At 38.5% G+C, this 19666-nt stretch overlaps 1 protein-coding gene across 1 annotated transcript in view; it reads left to right on the top strand.

Annotated features, from left to right (window-relative positions):
• Window positions 1–17036, top strand: part of CPS1 (carbamoyl-phosphate synthase 1) — a 357074-nt gene extending 340038 nt beyond the window's left edge. Inside the window, exons 39-44 of the mRNA XM_035007224.1 lie at window positions 718–792; window positions 3437–3535; window positions 12433–12492; window positions 13455–13567; window positions 14911–15040; window positions 15779–17036. Coding sequence (XP_034863115.1) covers window positions 718–792; window positions 3437–3535; window positions 12433–12492; window positions 13455–13567; window positions 14911–15040; window positions 15779–15877 — 576 coding nt within the window. The 3' untranslated portion in view covers window positions 15878–17036. The remainder of the gene's footprint in view (window positions 1–717; window positions 793–3436; window positions 3536–12432; window positions 12493–13454; window positions 13568–14910; window positions 15041–15778) is intronic.
• The last annotated feature ends 2630 nt before the right edge of the window (window positions 17037–19666 follow it).

Below are 19666 nucleotides of genomic sequence, written 5' to 3'. Positions count from 1 at the left end.
CTCGTGAAATGACCCCAAGCTAAAACTCCCAGGATAACTTGGAAGCGTACCAGAATCAAAGGAAGAAGAGTCCACACTAGACAAACAGATGCAAGAAACAAGCGTTTGGTTCTTCGTGAATTGTACTGATAAAATAAATGAAAAAGAAACACTCCTATCTATGTTCTAGTTCACATGAAAGCTCTGGGCAAAAGTGTTCCTAAGCAGAATGTTTTTCAAAGCTTTTTAAGAGGTGTCAACAACAGTTTAATGTCTCAGAAGTCAGCTTACAGACAGACATTTCTGGCATGGTTGGCTGTTGCAAGTTCAAATGATCAGAAAAAGAAGAGGAATGTTTCCAAAGCCTACCAAGAAAAAAGCGTGTTTGAACTCTGTGCTTGGGGAGACCAATGCCCAGTAGACTTTGTTTGAAATCACTCCAATAAGAATATGTGTAGGCCAGATTAGAAACACTGGCCTAGACTGGTCACAGGGGCCCTATTTACAGAATAATTTGTGATTATTTAACCCAAGTTTTTGGCCAAGAGCTCAAGAAATTCTTGGAACAGAGTTTTAAAGCTATTTTTCAAGTCAGATGCTTGGACCAAGGAGATTTTTTATGTGTCTACCATAGCCTAAATGAATCCTGTGAGAGATGGTTCACTAAATATGTTTATCCTCTCTTATTCCTTTTATACCTTTCTCTCACGTATTTTTTCTCCCCATTATTTCTGACAGGCTCCAATGTTTTCCTGGCCCCGGTTGAGGGATGCTGACCCCATTCTGCGTTGTGAGATGGCTTCCACCGGAGAGGTAACTAATTAATGATCCCTGAACGCTTTCATTAAATCTACTTTGAAATTTATGGTTTTATGATCTGGGTGTAATACAGTAAGTAAGTTATTAAGTATTAAGGGGGACGCAAACTTCTGTTATCAGAGTAAGTCTGAAAAGGCTTAAGAATTTTGAACTAAAGAAAAATTTTGTACTTTTGTGGACCAGAGTCTAAATTTTCACTTATATTTAACTTGTGAATCTAATGTATGTGTTCCTAATTCATTTCCACATTACACATTGAGAACAGCTTCCAAAATATTTCTTTAGATGTCTAAGTAAATATCTCCTGGGTCTTTCTGCTTTAAGTTTTCATTTCAAGGTCTCTCTGTGACAGCACTTCCCACCCCCACCCCCCTCAACCTCTTTTTACTATGAAATTAAATCATTGGATTTTTACTAGCAATATATAGAATGACTGTACAGCATTAGAAAGATCATGGACCTAAACATTGTGGAATCTGTAGATAAATGCAAAATCCCAAAACAACTTTCAAAAGCAACTTGGACCTCCTGGGGATTATCTAAAACCTATAATGGAATTGGCCACTGGATGTCCCTCTTCACTTGCGTTGGGACTCTTGTCAGCTGAAGGTTTCTTTAAGAATGCGAACTGTGTTTCTTGTAGAGAGCTGTCAGATTCTAGAAAGTTCCGTACATGTCAGTGTCAGGATATTTTATGAATCACCCAGCCCTTGACAGACTTACTAGATACAACCTTCAGATCCTCATCAGTGCACATCAGAGTGGCAACATCAGACTGTGAGGCATCATTGTTTCCTCTTGCTATTAAGGAACACCTGAAAGGGGAAAATATTTAATTACAATAAATACGTGATGTTTATGTGGTTGTCTGGTTACAAGCAACATCTGTGATGAGAAGTCAAGGGAGACAGGAAGGCAGTCAGTGAGGAATAAATGGCTATCTTACTTGTATTTGGACTGACGATTGCCTTCTCTTAGCTCCTTTGCCGCTGCTTTTAATTGACTAGGTGAGAAAACCTAGCTTTAAAATGAGGGGCCTGCATTATAGTTCTCTGCTGTTTAGGGAGCTGCTCTTCAGGTTCACCGTGATCTCATAGTCACTTGGTAGCAGGGCTGTTTTCAGCAGATTCAGGGTTCAGATCAGGGAGAGATCTGTTTTCCTTTGTGCTGTTTTCTCTAGTGTGGTAAACTTATTTTCACTGCCTATGTCCATTCTGCCTCCGGACATACATTATTGGAGTTGTTATGAAAACATGAAAGACTTAGAAGCTCAGCTCACCTTTGTTGTGATCTATTTCAGAAGTAGAGTTAATTCTTCTCTTATTAGAGTCATACTTCCAGGTGTCACTGAGTGTGATATTACAAGGTCTATTTCATAACTGAAATCAGAATAATAATTCTAGCTTAGGTGAAATCTCAGTTATGCTTTGAAGAGACATTTTCAGTGTCCAAATGGCTTGTGGGATTGAATAAACCTTTACCTCTTGATCTAGGTAAAGGCTGTTTTATTTTCTTAGTGGTAAGGTAAGGATGTTAGACTTGAGCTTACTTGAATATCTGACTGTTTTCTGTGTTTTCTTGTAGAAAACTGCTGAAACCTCTTGTGTGTTGTTGTATATGCTTTTATGATGGGATTGCCTGGTCCTGCCAGTAGAATTTGGGTTTCATTAACTGAGGTTGATATTACTGAGTTTAGTTGGCCATTAATTGACCAAAGAAAGAGTTTGCTATAGAGTGAAAAGCAGCATGTACTGGTGGTTGGCTGAAGGTCATAATCATGAGAACATCCCTTTCACAAGAAGGGAGTCATTTGCTGAAAGAATGAATTTAGCCATCAGTGTTATTTACTATAATGGTGGTTCTGTATCTGTGTCGAATGATGATATGCGTGGCAGAATCTATTCCCATCATGCTCAAATATACCACTTGTTCTCTAGTTATGGGGTCCATTTGACTTGTAGTTATCTAGTAGCACAATTACCCTAGCTGAAACTTCTGTATATCCCAATGTTATATGTTAGTTTGGAATGGGTTTTTTTTTTTTTGTTTGTTTGTTTTTACATATGGCTGTGGTATTCAGAACTAGTCTATTTTGGTTCATTTTATGAAAATGATTTTTTTAAAAAAAGGTCCTTGAGATTTTCCTGGATTTATTGAATTTCTCAGAAAGCTCTCTCATAAGCTGTACAAAATGACTCCTACCCAAGTGATCAGCAGTTATGCATTTGTGCTACTGACCCATGAATTCACGCACTGTGGCATCGCATACATAACATATACCATTATTTAAACATTAAGTCATATTAACATTTGGTAACTTACCATATTATGGACCAGAAGCTGTGATTTGTATCCAAATGATTCACAGTAGAATCCAGTTATGTTGCTCCATGGAGTGTTGTTGGATAGAGAAGGAATTGCTTATTCTTTCATTATGCTTAATTAAAAACATAAGATACATCTGCCCTGGCCAGCTTTTTAATCCCAGGATTCAGACTGCATGGTCTTTGGGCAACTCAATAAAATCTAGCAAAGGGCTCTATGAGTAAAGTGCTTTCCATTTGTATTTGTTTATCGGTAAGAGCTGTTGACTAGTATTTGCTTCTTTTTATTTTATTTTTTAATTTATTCTAAACAGGTGGCTTGCTTTGGTGAAGGTATTCACACAGCTTTCCTAAAAGCAATGCTTTCCACAGGGTTTAAGATACCCCAGAAAGGCATCCTGATTGGAATCCAGGTAAGTTGGTGTGTAGTTGCATGCATGCCCCTGGGCACATGCTAGGAGTGGCCGGGAAAGGACCTTAATTGTGGTATAAAAGAGGGGAGATCTGTTTTAAGCTCCACTAAAGAAAACAGCAACTAATAGAAAAAATGGACGTTTGTTCTCTTTATGTTCCCTGAGTTTTGCCTTTTTCCATTGCAGCAATCAATACAAATAAGTGAATAAATAAGCAGAAAGAAAAAGTCTCTAGTGAAAAGGATATTTGTTCTGAAAAGGATTTAGGATGCCTTAAACAGGAATCTCTTCTATTTCTTGGTTGTATCTTTTCTATGTGCTCTGCTCTTAGTTCTTCCTCCTTAGCCCCGAACGTGTGTTTTCCATAAAGTTGGGTCTTACCTCTTCTTTCTCTCTGTCTCTGTCTCCATCTATCTCTTGACTTTCCCCTTTGCCAGCTCATGTCTGTGGTGTCCACTGTCCTATCCATAACTGTCACCTTTATCTTCATCCATCATCATCCCATATTTCCAACCATCTGCTGGATACCTCTATCTGGCTGTCTCAAACGCAACACATCCCCAGCTGAAGCTGTATGATCCCTTCCTGACCTCTGTTCCTTCCTTCTTTACCTTCATTCATTCACATTTCAATTTCTACTATAGATCTTCCACAGCCTATGGTGGAGTGATGCTTCAATAAACTTATCATAAGTTGAAAATGTCAGAAGCCAAAAATGCGCTTAATATACCCACCCTACCGAGCATCATGGCTTAGCTTAGCCAACCTAAAGTGTGCTCAGAATATTTTATGCCAGCCAACAGTGGGGCAAAATCGTCTAACAAAAACCTGTTTATAATAAAGTATTATATACCTCATGCAGTTTACTGAATACTGTACTGAAGGTGAAAAGCAGAATGGTTTTAAGTGTATGGGTTGTTTAGCCTCATGCTTGTGTGGCTGACTGGGAGCTGCCATTAGCCCACATTGCAACAGACTATCCTACTGCGAATCGCTAGCCTGGGAAAAGATCAACAGTCGAAATTTGAAGTATGGTTGGTACTGAATGTGTATAGCTTTCACTATTATAAAGTTGAACTTTTTCAAGTCGAGGACCATTGGTAAATGTCAAAGATCCAAAGCTGAAGAAGACATGGGCATTACTTGAGGGATTTTCTCACTCTAGGACTGATTGAAAGTTCTTGAAGGGAAGTAGCTTAATGGGCTTTAAGAAAGTTAGCAGAGCCCAGCCCGCAATACACTGGGGAGGTTCTTGAATATCATTATGTGGTAAGTCTTCTAAGTCAAAGCAAAGTGAAATAATTATAAGAGAATATCTTTATACAATGAAAAGGGCATTATTGGTTTATTACTGTACATCAAATAGAAATCTTAGGGCAACGACGTGGATGGAACTGGAGGGTATTATGCTGAGCGAAATAAGTCAATCAGAGAAAGGCATGTATCATATGACCTCACTGATATGAGGAATTCTTAATGTCAGGAAACAAGCTGAGGGTTGCTGGAGTGGTGGGGGGTGGGAGGGATGGGGTGGCTGGTGATAGACATTGGGGAGGGTATGTGCTATGGTGAGCACTGTGAATTGTGCAAGACTGTTGAATCACAGATCTGTACCTCTGAAGCAAATAATACATTATATATTAAAAAAAGAAGAAGAAGAAGATAGCAGGAGGGGAAGAATGAAGGGGGGAAATCAGAGGGGGAGACAAACCATGAGAGACTATGGACTCTGAAAAACAAACTGAGGGTTCTAGAGGGGAGGGGGTGGGGGGATGGGTTAGCCTGGTGATGGGTATTAAAGAGGGCACGTTCTGCATGGAGCACTGGGTGTTATATGCAAACAATGAATCATGGAACACTACATCAAAAACTAATGATGTAATGTTTGGTGATTAACATAACATAATTAACTGGGAAAAAAATGTACATATTATGTCGGTACACTAATGATCAACAAAGGTAGATTCCATTGGGAAAAAAAAAGAAATCTTAGGGCAAAAAGGTAGTCAGGAAACTTTTATTACTCCCTGGAATAATTATTGCAAGAATATACAGACTGTTCAGTTTGTAAATTTCCTGAAAAATACTAAATGTTTTCCACCTGGTCATTCACTTACATTTAAGATTAGTAATTCTTGGGTCCTATAAAAACAATAGATGGTCTTAGATATCACTCCTGCCATACTTTTAATAAGCTCAAACCCTGCATGGTTACATAAAAATCAATGAAAATATAATTAGAGCAGTACCAGGTGTTCTCAAGCCTGTGGGTGATTATTATAGATACCATCTCATTAGGGTGTCTTAATATCAGCAAATTAGACTCTGGAGACTGGATGGGTAGTGGCTTTGGAGAAGTTTCTGCAAAGAGCAACTTGGAATTTTGCTTCATAAAGGTGCTAAAAGGGAGATGGAGAACAGTTAGAGCAGAGGCTAACAAGATGACTTGCAATTGTGAAGCATAATGGCAGTTTGGAGACACATCACACCATATGAGAGTCTCATCATGTTATAGATGAGTATTAAGTACTATTAAGTCATAAGTGTGAGAGTATTTGCCCAACTTCCAGTTATGGCTTAAAGTTTAATGTGAGACCTGGGGGCATTCAGAGGAGTCCATGCCCTTAGTCCCCATCTTCACAACTAATCGTAATAGTGCTAACATAAAATACCAGTTTAAGAAGGCAGTGATGTATAAAATTGTGCCTTGTTTGGTTCTAGTGCTGCAGGAAATATTAAGCAAAAATTAATTTGATCCCTATGGAGTATTTGTGTGATTTTGGCATCAGTGAACAGAATTTTTTGCTTTATGGGTGGAAAAAAAAGAGAGTTTTGTAGGGTAAAAAGAGGGTTTTGTAGGGTAAAAAGAGTTTTCTCAAAGGAATGAGGTTCTGCCCACCGAAGTTTTTATCTTTCAGTACATTCTTTTTAAAAGAGATCAGTATTGCAACAGCTACATGAGTTCTTGCAAAGAACTTTTTACTTGTGTGTAAGTGCACAACGTTAGTTAGGGCTTTAGATATGTGTCTATTGTAACTACAAAGTTTAAAAAGTATATTTAAAGAAATGTTTAAGGGATGCCTGGGTGGCTCAGTCAGTGGAGCATCTGCCTTTGGCTCAGGTCATGATCCCAGGGTCCTGGGATCGAGTCCCGCATGGGGCTCCTTGCACAGCGGGGAGCCTGCTTCTCCCTCTCCCTCTGCCTGCCACTCCCAACTGCTTGTGCTCTCTCTCTCTGGCAAATAAATAAATAAAATCTTCAAAAAAAATAGAGAAATGTTTAATATAAAATTATATTTAATAAAATATTAGTAGCTGTGGTAGATCTGATCAGCAGGAGATGGACAAGAGTCACTTCTGACCTACTCAGTGTGGGCGGCAAGGAAGAGCTGCTGCTCCCAGCCATTCAAGGACAGCCTCTCTGTCACCATCTGGTGGATTATCACTGAGAGTGGCTTTTAAAAACGCGTCATAAATTTAACCGAACAACATGACAGTATATACTAACTGGAGCATTAATAGCTAGAAAACTCACTGGGTATCTTCTTGGATAGCATGGGACCAAGTCTAACCCCAGCCTCTTACCTAGGCTTCCTAGAAACTGTGGACAAAGTAATTAAGGTTCCATATTTCAGTATGCATTGTACTTTTAAAAAATCATTTTATTTAACATGATTCAGCGTGGTCAGAATAATTCACATCAACTCATTCAAATATATAAAGTCAGAAATGAGAATGACCTAACAAAAGGACTGCTAATGTATAAATGGGCTTTAAGGCCAGTAAATACAAAGGAACACATTTTGTTGAGTTCTTGAGTGAAGTTCTAAGAAAGAAATCCACCACTGCATTTTGATTTCTTAAGATAATCATTCATTTAGCCTGATGCCGCATAGAATCCATGCACAGATGAGCGCTGGTAACCAGCACCACTGCAGTTAATTTGCTTTATTATTCCTTCATAGAGAAGTGAGGAGGATAGTCAGGACCTGTCCCATTTATTTGAGGGAAAGGCCTTTTCACTTTATCTCCCCACCTTGACCCAGCTTCGTGCTATGAACACAAGGATTTAATTGAAGATACCTTAACTCATTCATTTTCACAACAGGTTGCAAGAGAAAATTGAGGAAAAAGAGAAATTACGGAGGAGAGGTAAAAATGACTCTGAGCCAGGAAACATTTTTTTCTTATTTTTGGTAGTTTAACACATATTTTTCTTTTTAAGATTTTATTTATTTATTTGAGAGAGAGAGAGAATGAGAGAGAGACAGAAAGAGAGAGCATGAGCCGGGGGAGGGTCAGAGGGAGAAGCAGACTCCCCGCTGAGCAGGGAGCCCCATGCGGGACTCGATCCAGGGACTCCAGGATCATGACCTGAGCTGAAGGCAGTCGCTTAACCAACTGAGCCACCCAGGCGCCCAACACATATTTTAAATAGTAATGTATTACTAGCAAGTATCAGCCACTTCTTAACGTTTAGTAAATAGAGTGTGTGTGTGTGTGTATGTGTGTGAGGGCACACACACGCTAATTTGTTATACTGTAGTCTTCCTAACCTTTTCTTTCTTTTCTCTTTCCCACCCTACTCCTTTATACACACAGACCCTCTGTTTCTGCCCTCCCAAAGTTAAATGCTATGGGACAAATCACCTGGGGAATTTGAAATATTCATAACATCAACTGTATATAACTAGAACTTAGTGGGGGGGGAAAGTCAAGATTTAGATTTTGTCAAAGGATTCTTGTCAACTCTTACATGCACTGGGTCTCTAACAAGAGGTCTTCCATAGGCCTATATCCTAACATAAGAAAGGCATAATGTAGGTTTATATGGCAACAAAATCATCCTTGTTTTCCCTGCAATATTTCCAGCCTCCTTTCATCCTATCAGGATTTATTTTTAGTTGCTATGAGTAGGCACTCTGCCCTGTTTTGAAGTTATCTGGAACACCCTTTAACAATAAATGATTTACTCTAGAGCACATCAAGAGCACTCACTGTTTTTTCCCCTCTGATTGGGCTATTCAGCGATGTTTGTGGAGTGGCGAGCACCATCCTGACATCTGCGCTTCAGCATTGCTCAGAAACACAAAGCAAGCATTTTATTTGAAAAAGACAACTCCAAGTGACATGAATAACCTTTTATCTTCAGTACAGAATCATTAGGAACAACCATAGAGTTGTTGGTGCAGACGTCCCTACAGAGTCCACAGCACCACACAATATTAACTTGGCTTTCTGTTCTGCAGCCAGAAGTTGGAATAATGTGAAAATGATAATTGGAGGAAATGTATATATATTTTTCATTTTAAAAGGACTTTCTTATAAACATTTTCCAGGAAATAAATCAGCTTGTACTTTTCACCTTTAGTAACAAATGGTTTCTTACCCAGGTATTTTCAATCAGCTATTAAATCCGGGGCTACTCAGATGCAAGCTGACAGCTGTAATTTCTTTTTGTAGAGAGGCTGTTTTATGTGTCACAAGTGTTCAATACATGTTTGATAGAAGTTTATAATGTGGCTATGAAAGCCGACACCCCAGACCAGAAGGCAGAGTGGTTCCCCGGCTGGGAACTGCCAATACTGTCATGTTGGATATTTATCTTTTCCACTTGGGGGGCAGCATTGAAACAGCTCCATAATGAGGTTCTGACTGGTATCTGCAGGTCTTAGAGGACTTGCTGACTTATTTTACTTTAAAATAGCAAAGAAAAAAATTACATTCTGGTACTCCTTCCTCAACATTTTTCATTGTGACTTTGGCCAAGGTTAATGGATCTTCACCTCAAATTACAAAATGAGTGAAGGATGGGTCTCCTAGTCCCTCTTCCCTCCTACTCCTAAACTTAAGTGTGCATCAGAATCACCTGGAGGGTTTCTTAAAATGCAGATTATTGGGATTCACTCTCCGAGTTCCTGATTCCACAGATCTGAGGTGGGACCCAAACATTTATACCTTTTTAAAAAAGATTTTATTTATTTATTTGAGAGATAGTGACAGAGATAGCGAGAGAGAGCAGGAGCCGGGAGGAGAGGGAGAAGCAGGCTCCCCGTTGAGCAGGGAGACTGATGCGGGCTTGATCCCAGGACCCTGGGATCATGACCTGAGCCAAAGGCAAATAGATGCTTAACTGACTGAGCTACCCAGGTGCCCCTTAACTTTTATATTTTAAAACACGTTCCCAGGTGATGCTGATTTCCTGGGGAACCACATTTTGAGGACCACTGTGCTTGTGAAAGGATATATTTTTTAAAGATTTATTTATTTATTTTAGAGAGAGAGTTTTGAGGGGGGAGGGGCAGTGGGAGAGGGAGAGAGAGAATCTCAAGCAGACTCCGAGCTGAGCACAGAGCACTACACAGGGCTCAGTGCCACAACCCTGAGATCATGATCTGAGCTGAAACCAAGAGTTGGACGCTTAATCAACTTTGCCACCCAGGTGCCCCGAAATGATATTTTAGAAAATGGTTTCAATGTTATGTTATCACATGGCCATATATTATTAGTGACATTTTGCTAGGGGAAAATTTAAGAAATTGAGAATAGTTTGTTCAATATATAATACATCAGTTAATAAATAAGTGGTTGGACAACTTTATGTTGCATCTTCTACTGTGCTCTGGTGCTTACTTAAGTCTGTCTTGTGTTTAGCAGAAGGTTGCAGTGTATTGTTCCAAATCAGGGAGATTTGACAAAATTAAGAAGTTCATTTAGAATATTTCATGCATATTTACTACATTTCAAGGAACCTTAAAATGTGAAGAGACCTAAAATGGCATCTAATTCAGTCCCTTGCTTTCCAAGCAGAATCAAACTTGAAAAGTCATTGTCCTCTTCTTCTGCCTAACCTATTCTTAAGGAGACTGCCATATGCCTCATTAAATTACCCTAATGTCACTGAGTTACTCTGATTTTATACTTATTTATTTCCTTTTTTATGTCTAGCCATGAGCTTCTTGCACCTAAGGCCCATTTCTTCCTGTTTGGTCCTAAGCAGGAATGGAAAGCTACTATCCTGGGCATGGTTACAATTTGTGTTCTAGAAGACTGTCCATGAATAACCCCTGAGCCCACCTTAGCTGAGATTCATCAAGTTGCATTTATCTTTTCTATTTGCCAAAAATTTCCTCTCATAAAACTGCAGTTCTGGGATTGAGATGGCCTGAATCTGAAAGAATTTTATATTTGAACATAGTCTTTGGAGTCTTTTCCTAGGATTTAGATCTGTTCTCAGAAAGCCTCTGCAAGTAAATATTAGGAGGTTTTATGGGCTGAACATTATCAAAATTGTGCAAGGATCTTGATATGTTTTATTATCGCAATTCTTGGTTTCTCCAAGATTCTGAAATAAGATCACCTCCTTGATTTTTTTTTAGCTGTTACTAATATGGTTTCTAAATAGATTATAAAACATTTACTGAAGTAACCAAATTATTTCATCTGTTTATAAACTTTTTACAAGGGAAAACATCCAAAATGTTCAGCCAAAAGGCAGAATAGATATGTTTTTAACTGTGTATGATTTTCATATTCTATTTAGCTCAGTTACTCAAACATTCAAGTTAATGAGGTCAAGGTAAGCGACTGACTTTTAGGTAGGCGACTTAGCCTTTTTTTCTCTCACCGTGACCACTGTCTTGCAAATACTGGCTTGTGGTCACAGGAAGGGGGTAAGTTCAGAATAGAAGAACTCTGGTGACAATGTGTAGGAGTCCAGGGAAAGCAGGACCTGGAAACCAGATGGGTCCAGCTGAGGCTCTAGGAAGTTCACAACGATGGGCTCTAAGAACATATCTGAATGGTGAGATGGAACATGAGGGAATCTTGTCTGGAAGTAAAATATATGTGAAGAGGAAGTTGGCTTGTATTTGAAGTATGACAGTCAGTAGACGAAGCCAGGCTTGGAAACTATGGTGCAGGGACAGGAATCTAGCCTCTGGGAGGCTGAAGAAAAAAACATCTTAATAATAACAATGAATACTTAATGAGAACTATTAATGGACAAGTAACCTTGTACAACAACTATTAATGGACTAAGTTCCTATATGGACACTTAAGTAATGCTTACTTATGAATTAACTCATTAAATACTCACAAGGACCTGTTGACACAGACACTGTTGCTATTTCCATTTAACAGATGAGGAAAGTACATCACAGAGAGGTTAAGTAAGTTGCTCAAGGTCACACAGTTTATTGTAGAGTCCCAAGAAATAGATACACTACTATGCTCACTGCAGTTTTAAAAAGGAAGAAATGGAGACTCAAAGACATTAACTTGTCTAAGGACACACTAAAAATGAATGGTAATGCCAGGATCTCAAAGGCAGCTTAGTGACTCCAGAGCCCATTCTTTTACTCTTCACTTTAAAGTTAATGCAAAATTGAGTCCAAAATGGTTGACTTATTGCAGGGAGGTTTGCACAAGCTGCTAGGACAGGGCCCAGTCTCCTAAGAGCGGGACCAAGTTAGAATTCAGCCGGTTGAGCAGGCAGAACGATTAGCAAGGCTGAGCTGGTGTTGGACTCCTACCCCGGGTGTCTTTAAATTCTCCCTGACCTGGGGAAGGATCCCTGTAGGACTGAGGTGGATCTTAATCTGCAGACAAAGTGGACTAAGTAGAGAGTAAAGGAATTTGAGCGCAAGGTGAAAAGTCAGACTGTAGAGAGCAAGACAATGTGGGTGTAATCTTATCTATATCAGAGAAATAAGTAAGAACTCGTACTTACTTATAGGAGGAGTAAAGGATTGAACTTGTCACCTTTGAATCTAAAGCACCTGGCAACATATGGCATTGCCTTGGATGATGGTGTGAGTAAATAATCATATTGCATGTGACTAAATGAAAAGCAGTGTATCTAGAAAGTGAATTTTGTCAAATTCTCTTAATTTCAGCAATCATTCCGTCCCAGATTCCTTGGTGTGGCTGAACAATTACACAATGAAGGCTTCAAGGTATGTGATATTAATTTTTTCAAGTCGTTTTCTATAAGCATTGAGATCTATTCACAAAAGAGAATATTAATGAATCTTAAGGAATGAAATACCTCAAAATATATCCTTTCAACTTGAAAGATTTAACTAACGTGATTAGTTTAAAAATTTCAATAGAATAAAATTATTAGAAAGACTAGTTTTAACAAAGGTACCATGAGCTCCACAGGAGTTGCCAGCTAAAAACTTAGAAAGTTTAGTTTACGTGAATTTGGGACAAAGGTCCAATGCGTTTCCAGTATATTTTTCCTTTTTCCTTTTTCCTTTTCTTGTTTCCGTATGAAGTCATAGTTTCCAGCTGTTGCAGTTATAGGCAAAACTTCTTTGCCACGAATACCTCCATGCAAAACCCGGTTCAGTAAAACAAGATGATTCCAAAGGCTCAGAGTGGGCCTGTGGTCATGGGGCTTTGTTGATTTGATAACAATGAATCCTCAGCCATGAATAATTCTTTATTTTTTTCTTCTACAAAAGCAGTTACAGTTGAGGTCATTAAATCATTCCTTAGAATATTTTAAAAATACTTAAAGTGCCCATGACTCTGGACAGAGAGTCCAAATCTCTATTCATGATATTATTGCTTCTCATATACACCACTTTCTTATACTTCATGTTTTATTTATTTATTTTTTAAAGATTTTATTTATTTATTTATTGGAGAGCGAGCGAGAGAGAAACAGCATGAGAGAGGAGAGGGTCAGAGGGAGAAGCAGGCTCCCCGCCGAGCCGGGAACCCGATGTGGGACTCGATCCCAGGACCCTGGGATCATGACCTGAGCCGAAGGCAGTCGCTTAACCAACTGAGCCACCCAGGCGCCCCTTATACTTCATGCTTTAAATGATGGATGTGTCCCAGTAGGTTTCTTTGCTCCATGAAAGCCTTCCCTGTGATACAGTAACTGACTTTTCCATTTTAAATGCAGCTCTTTGCCACGGAAGCCACGTCAGACTGGCTCAATGCCAACAATGTCCCTGCCACCCCAGTGGCATGGCCCTCTCAGGAAGGACAGAATCCCAGCCTCTCTTCCATCAGAAAGTAAGAACTGGGCAGAGTTCTATCCTCCTACAGATAGAGGATTAACTTCGGGAACTAGCATGATGTGAATACTTCACCTTACCCTATTGCAAGTCTTCTAAAAGTCCTCTTAGCCATTTCAGATGAATAAATCTGTGGATTTATTCATCTGAATTATTTATTGTAAAATTTCATTCTCATGAACCATTCTGTTACTATAACATATAATGCCATATGTCTACGTGGTGATACATAGCATCTTTCAAGATATTTTCTAGTAAGGATGCTTTTCTGGATGGACACCAGTGATGAGAGAGACATGAAGAATGTAATGCAGCACTTTATATTTTACATCAAGCTTATATTGTATATAGATGTGTATATCAAATATAAGATTGACCTGCTGCATTTCACTGAGGTTGTGTGTCAATAAATCAGTCCAATTTATTGAGCACTTGCTATATGCAGGAGACTGTGGTGAGTGGTAGGGTAATGCCATTGAATTACCTGATTTACTATTCTCTGATCTGGTTGGTTATTATGCCTCAGGCTATGTCGTCATTAGATTTGGTAAGACATATTATTTTAGTGCACTATGTGAGTCTTTAGGGACTACATTCCATCGACACTTATAGAAATATATGGCCTAGGTACATAAGAGATAATTCACAGTTGTTCTAGGATATTACAATCTATTAAATGGCTACCATTTGTTAGGGCTCTCAAGAAGGCAGCCTATAAATCATTATCAAATTAATAAAAGAAGGGCAAATTGTTCAGACCTTAGTAGACTTCCACTGAAGCTATAAGCACTTGGTTAGGACTTATAAAACAACAATTAGCATTACTTCATGTTTTTGACATTTAAATGTCTCCTAGTACCTATAGCAGCCCAGCAACCTAATGTGAAGTGATTTATTTCAAAATCAGGTGACCTGTGTTCTCACACCATTAGCTGGAGGCACTGGGAAGCAGGCAGTGAGGTAAAGTTAATCTGGGAGTTGGGAGTATGGAGGTGGAATGGACTTCAATACTGGAGAAAAACCTCCTTGTAAAATAAGTAAATACCTATCAAATTACCAATTCTTCTATGGATAGATGAAGCGTTTGAGAAAGAAAAATCTTTCCATTTAATTAGTTAGACTTTCACCAGAATTCTTTCGAGAACACAATAAAAAATTATAACCCCCAAATGAGTATAATTTGAACATCTATTTAGGAATAGAGGAGGGCAAGTGGCAGTCAACTCAGTATGGCATTGACTTGAGTGGCGTAAGAGAATAATTACTTTAGTATTTTGAAAACTAATTATAAAATATACATTGCCACCTACAAACTTTTGTTTATTTTGATTGTTCTTCCAGATTGATTAGAGATGGCAGCATTGACCTGGTGATTAACCTCCCCAATAACAACACTAAGTTTGTCCATGATAATTATGTGATTCGGAGGACAGCTGTTGACAGTGGAATTGCTCTCCTCACTAATTTCCAGGTATGTTCTTTTCCTTAAATACAGCTACGTGCAGGTTTTTATTTCTGCGTCACCCTTAAGAGTATTCATCAGCATATGCACATCCCTCTTCTCCCCTTCTTGTAACATTCAGAATGGAGAAGAATTTTTAAATAGAATCTAAAATAATGGTGCTTTTAGGGTAGGTCATGGCCTAACTGAGACAACTGGTGATCAAGCAATTGAAATAATCAAAAGCCACGGATAGCCATGCTCTCATTAGCCATACTATTATCTTTTAAATAAAAAGTGTGGTGTGGCATGGAATAAAGATACAAACTTTTGTTCCATTGTTTCTAAATGAAAGGCACCATAAAAGAGCAACAGGTTAATGATAACTGAAGATCCAGACACGGTGCAAGCACTTGTCCAATTCACAGAAAATGATCACCTGAGGTATGCTTAGTTCCACTTGGACATGACCCACCAAATTTATCACGGAGAAGAACTGTACGTCAAGACTCAGTAACTTTCTACCCATCATATTTTTTTTCCCCCGAGTCGGTTTTAATCCCTGGGGGAGTTGAGGGACAGGGCTTAGCTTATTCATGGTAAGGTCTGAAATACAGGAGAAAGTCCCGAATAAATAAAAATTTTTGTGTCTTTCATCACATGTCCCTTTGGAAATTGGGAGCAGAAACTGACCTTTCACTCCTGCTTCATTAAATACTCACTTTCGTGGCATGTGGGTCACTAACATTCCCACCCTTACATTTTCAGGTGACCAAACTTTTTGCTGAAGCTGTGCAGAAATCCCGCAACGTGGACTCCAAGAGTCTTTTCCACTACAGGCAGTTCAGTGCTGGGAAAATGGCATAGAGCATAAACACCCAGCTCCAGCTGAAGTCAACCCAAGCCACACTGGATCTAAAGGAACGGACTCCCCAGCCATCTTCCATAGAGACAAATACTGACACCAGACTATTTTCAGTTTACTTGGTTATGCCTAAATGTTCTTTTCTTTCACAAATTGTTGTCCGTCACTTTTTACAAACCTTGCTTAAACTTCTTCCTAAATAACTTGTTCTACATGAGAATTCATCTATTTTCTAATGCCTTATTTTTGGTGGGCCAAGCTTACCTATGTGCCTCTTTGCAGCTAACATTTTATGGTGCTGATGAATGATGATCAAGGTAGAAAATGTCGCTGCTCTATTTTCTGAACTATTACCATACATACTTTCAATACACTATTGTCATTGCTTTTAAGTAGCATCTGCCACACTCAGGACATTTTAACAAGTCAGAATACTATAAAAATTTGTTAAAACGAAATATGGATTTAATTTATGAACCCCTTCATAATGATGTTTATGTAATGCATCTTTTTGATAATTATGCTCAATTATCTGGCTCACCCAGGAATATTCCTATTCCTTTTCATAGTACTGACTTTGAGAAGTGGCAGAGGTCTTTAAAGTATGGATTTCTTCAAAGGACACTGGTTTGCAGTTTTGTGTTTTGGAGTATGTCAGCAGATAGCAGATACTGCTAAGGTGGTTTTCTGTTCTTGTTTTCCTTTGGATTTTAAACCAGAGCCAAGTGAAACCTTCAGATTGATACCATCTCTCTCCACCTCTACCCCACCCCTGGCAACTTTGGAATAACTTGGAAGTTATGTCCACTCCCTTCAGATTATGGATTCTGTTGATTTACTGAGCCCCATATTGCGCTATGAATTCCACACATTTTAAACACAAGGTCCCCATTCCTTCTGCCTACAAGAAAAGTCCTTCCTACAGGCAGCCTGTGTAACTTTTAAACATTTTGTGTATTACAAGTGCTCTAATTGTAAACTTTTAAATAAAATGCTATTAAGAGGCGATATATTTGTATTCTTGCATTTATTTTATTATATTCTTAACTTCAATTTAACTGATTTAACAAAATCAGTTCACTTCTCTGATGAAACACGGTTTTGAGCCAGGATTATGTCACTTTTTCTCTAAAAGCCATATAGGATATAAATGAGCAAATCAATGTTAAAAATAATGACACCTAGGCTGTTACATTTTTCTTTTTTTTTTCTTGTTCCTTCACCTTGTTTATAAGTCTCATTAAAATTTATTATGTTGTTATATGGTTATATATTGTCTTTGATCTGAATCCTTTCAAATATATACAACCACACACTGACTAAAGATCGCCACATAGATATAATAAACTTTTAAACAAATGTCTCGCATAACACAGAGATGTACTTGACCCTCTCAGAAGCTGATCCGTATCGCCTGGTGGAGATAGTGCTAAAGGTCCCAGTGTAATCATATCCCAGAAATACCACCTAAAATTGGGGCTTCGTGAAGGTCCTAAGATAACGATGGCGTAATACTGTGTATCCTTTCCCTCTCACCCCATAGTCAAGGGATTACCACTTGATACAGGTTTACATGAAGGCTTTGCAAATTCGTTTTCTCCTTCTCTCCTCCTTGTTACCACTGTGGTTGAAATCTTCATTACTTCTTCCCTTTAATATTAATGTACTCCCTGAGCATCCATCGATTCATGCACTCACCTGAAAATATTTAGTAAGTTTCTGCAATGGTTGGTGTAGGATATACCGTGTTCCCTCTTATCATTCTAGTGCTTTTCTGATACTGTACCACTTATCACCGTCACACCCCCATAATAACTAACATCATGGAGCACCTACTATTCCTCAGGCTGCTCTAAACACTACATGATTTAACCCACTTAATCCTCTAAATAGCCCTAAGAGTAGGTGCTGTCATCTCCATATTATAAATAAACAGAGGCATACAAAAGTAAAGTGACATGACCAAGGTCACACCCAGTGCAGTCTCACTTTTTTTTTGTCTTATAATGAAGACAAACATGTAAAGTAAATACATTTCTCACAAAGAAGAAAGACTTAACTTGCCTGTAAAGAGCAGGGAAAGGCTTTTCTGGGGAGATGGCCTCATGTTATCTGGAACATCATGTCATAATTCCCCAGGGAAACGAAACAGGACGTCCATTGGAGGAAATTACAAGTAATTTGTATGATGAGCTCGGGGTATGTGTGGAGAAAGAGGGCAAGAGTCAGAAGTTGAGGCCAGAATCTTGGTTGTATGTGTGTAAGCCACATGTAAATTTTTAAAACTTTGTAAATAATTTTGGACTTAAAAAATTGCAAAAATAAAAATTGTACTCTCTTTACCCAGATTTACCTATTGGTAATATTTTACCCTATTTACTTTTTCTCACTTTTTTTTTTAAATAAGCTCTACATCCAACATGAAGCTTGAACTCATGACCTTGAGGTCAAGAGTTGTAAACTTTATTGGCTGAGCCAGCTAGGCACCCCTATTATTACTTTAACATTTGTGTATTATGTATGTATGTATGTATGTATCCATCCATCCATCCATCCATCCATCATCTTCATCTGTTTCTATCTAAACACACGCATACAGAGGAAGGGAAAAGGTACACTTCAACCAGAAGTAATTAGGCTGCTAGTGAGCAATTTGGAAATGTAACTCATAGTTTGAGACAGTGTTGCTCACTGAAACTACCAGACATTGGAAACAATAGTTAAGTTTTGTATTGTGGGAATTTAATAAAGGTTCTTAATTTCTATATTAATTTGAACAATTTGTAAAATACAATAAAATGAAAAGAATAATAGTAATGAGGGCACCTGGGTGGCTCCGCTGGTTAAGCGACTGCCTTAGGCTCAGGTCATGATCCCGGGACAGGTCCCGCATCAGTCTCCCTGCTTGGCAGGGAGTCTGCTTCCCCCTCTGACCCTACCCCTTTGTGCTCTTTCTCTCTCTCAAATAAATAAAATAAAATCTTAAAAAAAGAAAGAATAATAGTAATGAATCAAGCAGCATTATTCCTAAATAAAGTCCATATTTTTTTTTTGGTGAAATAAAGGGTCTTCGGAAAATGGAAGACAAAATATATACTCTCTTCCTTGTGGATATGAAATTACATTAATTTTTGTTTTTGTTACCTTTCTGTTTTGTAATGTTTCAAACTTAATACTTTAAACACAAATGAAAATGCATTCAGGAGCTTCGGTTGGCAGAAGGAAATGCAAGGAAATGGAAGCAGATTTGTGTTCACATTTGGCCAGGTTTTGTCCTTTTGGAACATTTTTCTTCTTTCATATAACAAGTTAACGCGTTTTTTAAATGTCTGAATCTGTTATATATCACAAGTGCAGACAGACAACATAGGGACTATGTCTGTGGAGCTGAATAGATCATCAAAGTAGCTTTTTCCATACTGAGAATTTAATAGCATGTAAGGAGACGGCGCTACTGGCTGGGGAGAAGAGGAGCTCAGCCAGCTTGTGAAATGAAGAAGAGGAATAAAGAATGATCCGTTTATAGATTTAAGATTTTATGGCTTTGGAAAGGTAAGTAGAATATTTTACCTGTACTTCCGTCAAACTTCCCTCTTAAACAGCATTCCTACTGGAAACTTTTAAAAACAGCCTACAACATTCCGTTATCTCAACAGCTGCAGGTACTTGAACCTCAGCTTCTACGAGTGTCCGCAGCCTCTTGAACAATGAAAAGTGGAAATTATCAGAGAAGCAAACCATGGCTGAATGCAGTTAAGTGCTCTGTAATTACACACCAGTATTACCACATG

Source organism: Mirounga leonina, unplaced genomic scaffold (assembly GCF_011800145.1).
Source record: "Mirounga leonina isolate KUSES-001 unplaced genomic scaffold, KU_Mleo_1.0 Mir_151, whole genome shotgun sequence".
Lineage (NCBI taxonomy): Eukaryota > Metazoa > Chordata > Mammalia > Carnivora > Phocidae > Mirounga > Mirounga leonina.
Note: the sequence above shows the minus strand (reverse complement) of the source record. Positions and strands in the feature narration are given on the sequence as shown.